This window comes from Apus apus, chromosome 5 (assembly GCF_020740795.1).
Source record: "Apus apus isolate bApuApu2 chromosome 5, bApuApu2.pri.cur, whole genome shotgun sequence".
Taxonomy (NCBI): Eukaryota; Metazoa; Chordata; class Aves; order Apodiformes; family Apodidae; genus Apus; species Apus apus.
The window spans coordinates 48491479-48503673 of record NC_067286.1 but is presented as its reverse complement, the minus strand read 5'-3'; the positions used below and the strand labels follow the sequence as shown (position 1 = coordinate 48503673).

The 12195-nt window shown below is 37.7% G+C and overlaps 1 protein-coding gene across 2 annotated transcripts in view; it reads left to right on the top strand.

The window, feature by feature from the left end:
- NRDE2 (NRDE-2, necessary for RNA interference, domain containing) overlaps positions 1–12195 on the top strand; it is a 29116-nt gene that overhangs the window by 15075 nt on the left and 1846 nt on the right. For both annotated transcript variants that reach the window (XM_051622599.1, XM_051622598.1), the window contains exons 7-12: positions 2108–2241; positions 4001–4121; positions 5957–6132; positions 6795–7181; positions 8442–9370; positions 11526–11664. In XM_051622599.1, the coding sequence (XP_051478559.1) occupies positions 2108–2241; positions 4001–4121; positions 5957–6132; positions 6795–7181; positions 8442–9370; positions 11526–11664 (1886 nt within the window). The remainder of the gene's footprint in view (positions 1–2107; positions 2242–4000; positions 4122–5956; positions 6133–6794; positions 7182–8441; positions 9371–11525; positions 11665–12195) is intronic.

The following is a 12195-nucleotide window of genomic DNA, read 5'->3' as shown; positions in this document are numbered from 1 at the left end:
AGGAGTAGAGGAATTTCCAGTAGGGAGACTTCCTGATCTGAGATTTTGTTTTGTGACACACCTGTCTAATTCCTGGGCTGAATTTGAACTGTCAGCGTAGTTAATAGGAAGATTACCAAATTGTTTGTTAATATAAATATACAAAGAGTTTCATAAATGAATTAAGAGTTCATTAGTAGTGTAGATGTATAGTAGGCTTGTATTGTCAACCTTTGACCTTCACTGATGATCAAGTGTAAGAGCTAATTTTAAATAGTGGTGGACTGTGCCATCTAGTGTTCAATTCGGTTTGCAGTACTACCTGCCTGGAAAAAGGTGGGTGTATTTTCAAAACACAAAATTAATTCAAAATTGTATATCAGTTTTTTTGCTTAAATTTTGAGATAAAAATGCGTAATATTTTTAATTGACTATGAACTGTTAATATCAAGCAGATTAAGGTAAGCATTCTCAAATTTTGCTCTGGAAGTGAAGTCTTATTTTTTAAATTATGCCTACTGGCTGGGGAGAAACATCCTTATCTTTTAGGTCAGTTCAGCTGCAGAAATGTCTTAGCATCATGGACTGAATTAAGTATGTATTCTTGCTGTGTTCAGCTTTTACCACAAAGAAAATGCTGATATTTGCATTTCTTCAAATATCTTTTTCTTTTTTATCATGCAGAACATCTTACATTATAATTTATTTTTGGCTTCAGTTTGGCAGCAAATCCCGATGACAGATTCTGTACATTCAGGCTATTTTAATCAAAGTGAATCTGTTTGAAGCCAGCAACTTTTTCAGTGTCAGTTGGACACAGTGTTTTAATTAATTAATAATTAATTGTTTAAAGTACTTTGGAATATTATTTTATATACTTAAACATGCTTTTTGTTGTTTTAAATTTCTTCAGAAATCTCAAGAGTCTTGGTTATCAGAAACAATAGTTGACTTTGCAGGAAAATTGGATTAAATACCTAGCTTGTATATTCTAGCTGAATTCAGATTTTCATGTTCACACACGTACATTCAGGTGTTAATTTGAATACATGTAAAAGGAGTAAATAATTTTGGCTTCTTTAGTATTAAAAAATTAGATGATCATTAGAAGCAATTGATGCTAACCTATGTTGTTTCATGTCTATGTCTAGACATTTAACTATTTTGATCATTTAAAATCATCCAAAGCAAATGCATTTAGTGAAGAAACAACAGTTTTTGAAGAACTGTTTTCAAAATGGTCAGTGAATTATTCAATATTTGATTTATGAGTTTAGGGGGTTTTTTTGCAAGCCAGTTAAGAATGTGGTTTAGAGCAATTTACTGTTTTAACAGCCACTGTTTTGTTAAGATTTGGGTGTTATTTGGAGTGATGGAATATCTCTGAAATATCCTGGAACTGTCTAGTAATAGAGGTGTTTAATAATACCTTTTATTTCTACAGCTCTTTCATTTAAGACTCTCATTGAATATAAATGAATAGAAAAATGAGGGCTTTGCTTCCCTTTATAAGCTGAGACTTGAAGCTTGGTGTGTGGTAGGGATATGGCAGTGATTACAGAAATAATTTGTTGAAGAGCACAGGACAGGACTCTTCTCTACTTTCTAGCAGTAATACTTTGACCAAAAGACCAGACTTCTCCTAACTGAGTTCTTCTCTAAAGGCAAAAAAAAATAGGAATGACAGTTGGAATGAAAATGGCATATTACCAACGTATTACCAGTGTAACTATCTCATGCAAAATGAGGCAAAAAGGATTTTGTTGTAATCACATAATGCCCAGCATCTTCAAAAAGGGCTGTGACCCATTCTGGCAGATATTGGGTAAACTGGAGTTGGAACCATTGTGTATAACTTTTATTCATGAACACGGACAGTGCATATGTAACATAAATAAAAACTCATCTGTTTGGTGCATTTAAAGTGGGAGTTCTTAATTAATCGACAACAATTCTGACATACATTCATGCTAGTTACTCCCTGTAGGTTTGATTTTGATAATGTTCCAAAACAATCACGCTTCACAGCACTTCATGTATGTCTTTTGTGTATTTGTAGGCTGTAATAAAATACTTTGCAACATTATTTTTTTTTAAATGTTAAAGTTTTATCTTTTTTACTTTTCAGCTATATTTATTCAGCAGTGCCACTTTCTGAGACAAGCTGGCCATTCCGAGAAAGCGGTGTCTTTGTTTCAGGCTCTGATTGACTTCACCTTCTTCAAACCTGACAGTGTAAAAGATCTGTCAACAAGGGGACAGGTAGCAATTTCCATTTAAGTGCATGTTTGTCCTTGTGCTTTACAAAGAATGCTGTAACAGAAAAATGTTGATGAATTTTTAAGAACATAGGGAAACACTTAGAATTGCAACTTACTTTGTGGTTCTTCAAGGTGATGCTTGCGTTGGAAAAATGCTCACTGGTCCTCTGGAACTACATGCCAAATGGCTGCTTCTACTATGTGTCGTAGAAGTGTGATAACCAGTCATTTCATGTCTTCTTTTTTACTAATTAAAGATGGAAAAAAATCAGCTATCTGACCAAAATCTATGTCTAGTTAGCACTTCCTTTCTTCTTTTCCCCAAACTGTTGCTTTTTGTTAGTGTTGATGGAGAGAGTTGACCTGTAATCTCCTTTTCTAGATGGTTCTTGCAAACATTTCTTAGGTTCTCTGTTACCTGTTATTTTCTGTAATTCTTTGATGGCTGAAGGAACACCATTGTGCTTTAAAGTATCTTTTATTTGACCTATGAGATTCCAGTCAACTGATTATGTTAAAGTACTAAATCACTTTTGATTTGCTCAGGAGAATGTTGGGCATGCACCCCAATAATAATCAGTAAGTTAATATTCAGAGAGGGGGCTGTTGCCATGGTAGCATCATCACACTGAAATGGTGCTGCTTCCTTTTTAATGAGGGGTAGAGGGCCACTGCTTAAGGCAGCTGGGCTACCACAGAGGACAGAAAATTTCTTTCCTTTTATTACCTCACCTTCCTCAGCAACCATTACTGAGACTCCATGTTTTTTGTTCTCTAGATTAATACCACTGCCCACAAATGGAGCAGTCTTGTAGTTTCAGTAATAGTGGTGTCCTCTTAAAGAGCCAAAAGTTCCAGTTGTTTGAAAAACTGCAAGATTATCTGTAGTGTTTAGAAACTGTTAAGAAAGTGGGGTGGAAAGGAACCTCAATTTAAAAGGACAATGTTTATATTGGAAAGTGCAAATTTTGAAAACAGATTTAAAGCTAATTCCACTTTCTGCCCTCTTACAGAAGCGTTATTGTTCAATCTTGAATTGTTTGTTTCTGTACTGCATTCACTGTTCACTTTCTCACTTGGAGCAAAGAATAAATCCATGAGGAACAGAATTAGATTTTGCATTTGCTGTAAGCGCCGATTTTCTGATATATCGAGGCTTGCTTTTTCTTGACTTTTATTGTTAATATTTGTATTAACAGTCACATTTCAATGTCCAAGCCAAGGTTTGGTACACAGCAGAAGCAGCTGCTAGGAGAGAGCTGGTCCTTAGAACTAAGTATACACAGGGAGGAATTGATTAAGATGGTAGATTGCATGTGGGCAGTGACAAAGTCAGAACTAAAACCCTGAAATTCTGATTCACTGGACAGTGCCCTGAAGTTGTTGACCATCCTGAAACCTGAGAGATGAAAGTCCTTACTGGTATTTTCCTCTTGTCTTCTGTCCAGTCATATTTGTGTCCAACTGCAGCATTTTGATTCAACCATAGGTATATGATCATCTGAATATTATACATGGTCCCGTGGAAGATGGGGAGGAGGGGAGGTTTGGTTTATGAAAGCTACATCTTGCAGACTTTGGATCCTTACCCTTGAAGGATCTGTATAGGTCATCTAACAAAGTCTTTAGGTACAGAAGTTGCACCCAGATAAAAGACTGTAGGGCTTGGAAAACTTAAATTGACCCAGATGGCATCTGTACAACAGCAAAAAATATTTTTCTGTATGTTTTGTTTTGTTTCCCATTGCCCAAAACAACAGGTGGAATTCTTTGAACCTTTTTGGGATAGTGGAGAACCACGAATTGGCGAAAAAGGTGCAAGAGGCTGGAAAGCATGGATGCACCAACAAGAGAAGGGTGGTTGGATTGCTCTTAAGGCTGGTATGCTTATGTCCATAAGTGTAGCCGTATATCCGCAGGTTCTTCTAAGCATTTTTGTTAGAGCGATACAAGCTGTTTCTTCTTGTGTTTTTGCATACAAGTTTAAAAAATATTTACCAAGATTAAGATAAACTGTATCACACTTTACAGGCAAAAGCATGTGTTGAGTGTTTTGTGTATGATATTTTTTTATAGACAATTTTAGTCCTTCTAGGGATGAGAGTGAAGGAGAGGATGGCATATCCTCCACTCTGTGCTTGAAAAGGCTAAAGGTGTGAGTACTTGGTTGAGACCCACACCCATATAAAACTGAAGGAAGCTACTTCACTTAAGACCCTTTCATCATATTGGTAGATCAAATGGAATTACAGTGTTAGATGATAGTTGCCTCAACTTTGCTTAATGATTCTATTTCTAGAGTTAGATTACAGTTTCTTATAGCAAATAATACAGTAGAAATAGGAGGAAAACTTTTCCTTGCTCTTTGTGACACAGAAAATGAAGGAATTGCATCTTCACTTGGCTGGAGTTTTTCTGAGTGAGCAGCACTGCAGAAAATGCTTCCCTGGTGCTTAGTCCCACCTTGTCTTCTGGTGTACAGTGCTTCCCTTAATGTCAAGAACTGTTTCTCAAACAGATACATCTTGAAGGGAAGCAGGGGGCTGGAGTGTGTTGGACCAAAGATGAGCTGTCTCTGTTTTTGCTGCTTCTGCTGCTGTAAGCAACTTTAATGAAGTAAATTTGGCTTTGCTTTTAGTAAACAAAGGAACTGAAAAATTATCCTGCATTTCACTTGTCCCTGGATTAAGATACAGTTTCCTTGCCCCTTGACTGATGTTTGCAGTCCCACTGCTAATGGCTTTAGATTTTGCCCACAAATTCAGAAGACTTGAGTATAGAGAAGAGGATCACTACCAGTCTTGAGCAGGTCCAGTGTATATCAGTATTTTTTCCCATTCTTTGCAAGCCCAAAAGTTTAGATGTAATCTATAATTGAGTATAATCTCCAAAACTATTAAGTTTTTCAAACTTTGGCTAGATTCTGGAAATGCTGTAATTTTTTATAGTTGCTGACTAAAGAAGGGGCTGTAGCTCACAAAAATACAGAGAGAGTAAAAATCCTGCCACCACCTGATTGGTTTACTCAAAATTGAAGAGCTGGGAGTGGGAGTGTTTTACCTAATGAATGGGAAATGTCAGGATCAAGACTTTGTAGGTGATGTAGAAATGGCCTGATTTTTGTAGCAAAAACATAAATAGTGAAGGTAATCTTAAGTTTTGAGGACTTTGAGAAAGAAAAGTGTTTGAAAATCTCTACAAGCTTTCCTTTAGCCTACAGGTGTTCATCAGTTTCTGCACAGAATGAATGATGTCTAACATTACAGTATTACTTTTAACTTACAGTGGTTCTCAAAGTGCTTTATTCACATGAGTGTTCATAGAGCACATTTGAGTTTTCATGCCCAGGTATGAAGTGAAGAACCTAATTTGCACAAAAAGATTACTGACTCCTGGCTGTGCTTGCAAACTTTTGTTGATAAAAATGGTCCACAGCCTGTCAGTGTTTTGTTTTCTCCTCTCTGAGAAATTTTGAGTGCCGACACTGATTTAATGGTTCAAAAAGTTTGGAAACTTCCTATTCCTACAGAGTTGGTGTCAAAACCCACAACTGTGACGTGGACATTTTCAGCTCTGTCTTACATCTGTTTAATTAACACTGGTTTTGCTTCCATTTTTAAAGTAGTAAATTGTATGTCAAGTCTGGTCTTTGGATTTGGTGGGTTAACTTATCTTTAATAATTTTATGAGTGGTGTTTGTCTTTATTTGGTTTTAGATGATGATGATGATGAAGAGATAGATGAGGATCAAGAAATAAAGGATAAAACTCTCCCCAGGTGGCATATTTGGTTGGATATTGAATATTCTCGTGAAGCAAGACATTGGTTACCTTGGAGGCCAGACAAAACCAAAAAGGAAACTGAAGAAGATTGTGAAGATCCAGAAAGACAGGTCACTGTGATATAATAAGACAAGGGGAGATTATAAAATGAATTATCCTTTGATTTGAACTCATTGCCAGTGGATAATTTAGAGAGTAATCCTTTTCATCATGTGGAAAAAATTCTTTTCTGTGCAACATTTTCTGGAGGTTTTGTGCTGAAGCTTCACAGTAAGCTTTGGAAAAGGCTGTAGGCGAATGCACTGTCTTTGCTGTTCTGTGGTTTCTCTGATCTGTAGGTGGAAATGTTGCAGAAAACTGAAGGAATTATATGCATTAAATAAGCAAAGGTTTTGTTGCTTTCAAGTCAGATAAGTGTGTTTTGTTGTTCTTTTTTTTTTGGGGAGATAGGTCAAGTCAGATGTGGACTTCCAAATAAAAATGTGCTAAGTGGCCTAAGCAATAACCTTTCAGGCCTTCATCATGTTAGTTTTCTGTGAAGGTGTCTGATACTCAGGGGCAAAGAAATCTCTTGATAGCAAATTTACAGTGAGTGGAATAACAAATTGCTTGTTTAACTTGCTTGTTTTTAATTTGAATGACATTCTATTACCATTTAATAGCAATTATAAATTGTATTTACAGGATTTTTTTAATTACATACGTTATGGGTCTGCTAATTATGTTTGATAGCATAAATTAACAAAGTTTGTTTTAATTTGAATTTCTTTAGGTATTATTTGATGATCTTGGACCATCTTTAATCCGGCTTTCTAATCCAGATCTTCAGCATCAACTGCTGTACTCATTTTTGCAATTCCTGGGAGTTCCATGTGCAAGTAAACTCTTTCCTTCCAACCTCTATATTGCCATGGATGAAAATAACATCTTTGACAGTGTGCTTTCTGATGAAAAGCCATTGACTGCTGTTCATTTTCCACTCTCTGGATTTAACAGTATTGGTCATATGGACACGATGCTAGGAGGGAGACATCATATAGGCCATTATAAGGAAGGAGAGGAGTTCATACAGAATGTTTTTCATGTTCTGTTCCCACTGTTTTCAGGAAAGGAAAAATCTGACCTGTCCAGTTGTTGGTTACAGTATGAAATTTCTAAGGTAATAAGAAATCTACATATAATCACTTTTGTGATGTGTGGCTTTTGTGTGTGTTAATGTTTATATTGAATGAAAGCTAGTATGGATGAAAATTAAGTCTTGTAAGACTAAATACTCAAAACAGGAAATGCCAGTTCAGATTGCTCTGGGAGTGAAAAAAAAATCCAACCCCTTTCATTCAGTACATGTTACAAAGTAACATACATGTAAGTAACCAAATACTTTCTGCAGTCTTGGATAAATGTTACTATAAAGTATGCTGCATGATAGGCTGACATGGATGCAAGCGATTTTTTTTTTTTTTTTACAAAGCAAAGTGAGTCAGCCAAGTACTTTTACCAGGCTCTTCTACAAAGGGCATAATCTCCAATACCATGATAAGAGCACCTTATCAAGAAACTTACTACTTCCTATACAAGTTAGTTTGTAGTATTATAGAAAGAAATAACGCCTTAATCACTTGAATATGGATTTATTTAAATAAAAATGCTCTAATAGATGCCTACAGAAGGATAAGAGTGCAGATTGTCTTTCTGACACTTCAGAAAGTTTAGTATTGTCTTTCTTTATGAAGAGTTTAGTGTGAGGGTGGTGAGACACTGGAACAGGTTGCCCAGGGAGGTAGTGGATGCCCCCTTGCTGGAAGAGTTCAAGACCAGGTTGGTTGGGGCTTTGAGCAACCTGGTCTAATGGAAGATGTCCCTGCCCATGCAGGGGGGTTAGAACTAGATAGTCTTCTAAGGTCCCTTCCAACGCAAACCACTCTATGACTCTGAGTTCCTGGTCTCTTACCCAAACACTACCTGACCAGAAGCTTTCCTGTAATCTTCCCATCTGATCTCCACATTTGCCTATCATCACATTCCTCACTGTGAAATGCTTCTTGGAGGTTTAATTTTGCAAGTCATGAGCTGCATCTGGTCAGACAGAGAAAATTTATTTTCCTTTTAACAACTATTACAGGTTAACAGCTCTTTATTTGAACAGTTGGCCTTTTAGAAGAGTGAAACTTGATATTATTTAATGGCAGTAGGAGGAGTAACAATGTCAAGACTGTAATTTGTCTGTGCTGGAGGGAGCTGCCAACAGGCAGTTCTGACAGCTTACAGTACTCAGCAACAGATCTGGCTGGTGATGAAATATGGAACAACATGAAAACAAACACAGTAATGAAATTAAGAAATGCTGTAAGGTTTGTTTGGCTTTTTTCCTTTCTTTTTCCATCCCTCTCAAAATTTGTTCTGTTTATTTTCACTGCAGATAGTTCAGTGTCTCCAAACAAAAAAGAAGAAAAAGCTGAAAGCACAAGGGAGGAAGAGTAAAAAGTTGGCCAAGAATCTCCTTAAAGCACCTGACAACCGAAACCACCTTTCTCTCTGGAAACTGTATGCCTACCTGGAATGGCTGCTTGGTAACATTGATGATGCCAGGAAGGTATTTGACACAGCTCTTTCCACAGCAGGGACAGGAGGACTGAAGAGTCCCCAGCTCTGCAGCCTCAGTCTGCTTTATGCTCAGCTGGAAGTGGAATTACTGGAAAGTCTAGAAGGAGCTGTTACGTCCCGTGCAGTTCATATCTTGACCAAATTGACTGAAAGTGGAACATACATGCCCTATAGTGGACAAGTGTTATCTGTGAATGTCTTGAAAGCTCGTAAAACGTATGAGCATGCACTGCAAGATTATTTAAGTAAAACGCTGGTTTCTGATCAGGATCAAGTCAGTGATGCTAATCAGCTGGTTAACTTGGTTGGTTGTTATGCACTGTTCCAGTATTTGACTGTTGGGATCGATGCTGCAGTATTAATATATGCACAGATTTCTGGAAAACTTGAAGCCCCTGGTCCAGAGAAATGTGAAAATACTGGAGAGAACTTCAGCATTCAAAACTTTCCCACTGCTCTTGAAGCTGTCACACTGCTGCATACAAATTTACTCAGGTTCCACATGAAAATTAGTGTTTATCCTTTGAATCCTCTGCGAGAAGCACTAACCGAGGCTCTGAAACGGTATCCTAGCAACCAGTCTCTTTGGAGGTCATATATCCACATCCAAAGGAAGTCCCACAGTGCTAGCAAAGCACGAAGATTTTTTGATGGTGTCACAAGGTCTACGAACTCTTTAGAGCCATGGCTGTTTGCAATCCAAGCAGAGCAGATGAGAAAAAAACTAACTGACAGTGTCCAGAGGTAATATCTTGCAGCTCCATATGTTTATGCTTTTTTTGATATGTCTGATCACTTAACAGAGCAAATGCTATCACAGTTCTCATTTTGCAGATGAAGAATCTGTAGCTAGGGAAAGCTCTTTGTTAAAGACTGAGCAGTGAGGCAGAGGCAGAATCCTGAATAGAATTAAGGACATGTGGTAGTCTCACATATTTTCTACTGGATCAGATTGTGTGCTTGATTGTTACTGTTGACATCAAGATGTACACATTTCTGTAAGTAATTTGTAAATAACTAAGAACCTGCTTAAGTGGCCAAGAGGTAGACACTGTGAGCTCAGAAATGTCTGCATTTTAATACTCCAGCCATAAGGAGAGTAACACAAGGCTATGCTGCAGTTTCTGACTGAGCTTGCTTCCCTGCTTTACTCCTGGATCACAGAATTCAGTTGTGGCAGATCTGTTTCCATAGTGAGTACTTGGGAGTTTAGTTTCCATATGACGCTGTTACTAGGTAGAAGAGGCTGGAAATTTCCTGGATTTACAGATTGGTCTGAGCTCAGTGATTTTGCTCCTGGGAAAGGATATGACCTGGGTAAGAGAGGTATGTGCTCATTCTTAAAGCTTAGTCTCTAACTGTTGTCTACCTGTTGTTTGGAGCTACCTATCCACTGCTACCTACATTTCTCTAATAACACTGTCAGCCTGGGGCTTTGTGTCTGCACACAGCAACAGAGTTTTCTAGGAAAATGTTACCTGGGAGCTTTACATAGCTGTAGGCTTACATTACTCACACTTGATGAAATTATGGTGCACCCACTGCTTTGGTTGCCACAGTCTGGCAACAGACAGGAACACATGACATTCCTGAGCTGTCAGTGTATGTCATCCTGAATTTTAATAAGAATTGTACAGTCACCAAATGTAAAGGAGGGTCGTATTTTGATTTAATGTTAGTTACAGACTGACACGATGTTTTCATCATTGTTACTGGAAACTGATGTTACAATTCCAGAATGGTGATTTTTCTCTGTGACATTTACTTCTTTCCAGGTTACTCTTTGCTAGCATAGCCTTTCCTGTAGGTTCTAACTGGATGGATGTTGCAAGCACAGAGCTGAGCTACTGCAACATAGAGACAAATGGCCTGTCAGTTATGCAGAAAACTAATGCTTTGTGATGTTGTGACAAACCAAGAAAATGTCTGTATTATGTGTGACTTTTTCCTATTCTATTTTATATTTCTGCTTTTTTAAGTGCTTGGAATTCATTTGAAGAAGTGAACGTGCAGGGTGAAACAGTAGCATATGTAAGTCAGCGTGAGGTGCAATGCTTCAAATGTCTGACTGCATGCAGAGTAGGTTACATCATTTTTCCTCATGGCATAGGTTAAGATGAGAGGAAATATAGCCTCAAAGACCCTTGAAAAAAAGAAGCAAGCTAGGAGCAAGTATTACGGGTGAGTGGAACAAGCTGGCAGGCTAAGTGAGTGCACATAGAAGTGGTGTTGCCATGAGTGCACCAGGCTGTTTCTTCAAGCTCAAGCATTAAAAGTAAGGCAGTCTGTATCAGCTGTAAATAGAAATCAGTGCTTTGGTGAAACATATGTACCTGCTTTTGTGTTATACCTGCAATTTAGGGGATTGCTGTTGTAATCATGGTTGGGATCCAGAACTGTAATCTAGGCCTTGATCCAAGATCAACGTATGGTCTTCCAGAGGTGCCAGGGGTAAATTTGAACAGGCTTGCTTGGGCAGCAGAAGAAAGCTTGCTGACCTAGACTTAAATTGGTTTGAGCTGTGATGTCAGGCTTGGAATGATAAATGATCTTGAGACTAAGATAAGTGTTTTAAGATCATATGCTAGTAGATTATTGTACTCAAAGAGAAATTACCTCCTCCGGTTGGACAGGATTAATTTTTCAATACGCTAAAATAATTTTCACAAAAATACCTAATTTATATTATTTTAACTGATTTTCCTATTTAGAAATGTGTTGATTAGATGAGCAAGTACTTAAAATCTGGTTTATAAAATTCAGAGTTTGTAGCATGAATTACAAAGATCTGGCTACATAGAGTGCTAGAGTACATTGATCTTCACCTTCTCTTACATGGATGTGGTCCTTTAGCTTGAGATTAAGGGATTGTGGTTTCTTTTTTTTCTCTGTGTTTCAGGGCAGGAACTGGTGAAATACATTCCACTATTCCTGAAACTGGGTTAACAAACCGGATTGTAGCTCTATTTGAACATGCAGTTCAGAGTGAAAATGGTACCCATTGTCCACTGCTGTGGAGAATGTATTTGAACTTCCTGGTAAGAAGAAAGTATCAGTTTTATGGTTTCTTTTGCCATATTTGGACTTTATCGTGAACACACAGCTACAGTACTACTAAAAAAGGAATAATAAATGCTTCCATACCTATATGATTTGCAAGGTGATATGGATGAATTGTAATGCTCCTTATTGCTGTGAATATTAGGGAAAATGTAATTCATATGGATTAGGAGTAATGGCTTCTGACTGTAGTTTTAATATAGATGCAGGCAAGTTATTTTTTCACAAAGCCTCCTGTTTTTCAGTTTGTGCCCACTGCCTCTGGTGCTGACACTGGGCACCACTGAGGGTGGCCTGGCTCCCCCTCCCTTCAGATATTTGTACACACCAATAAGATTCTCTTCTTTAGGCTAAACAGTCCCTTTTCTGTCAGCCTCTCCTCACAGGAGAGATGCCCTAGTCCCTGACTTCAACTGAAACACTTGGCAGAGGCTCTTTCTGCTACTCTTCTATTCCTTGTTTTACAAGTAAAGCCCTGGAACTCCTTAAAGACATCTCTTAGATTACAT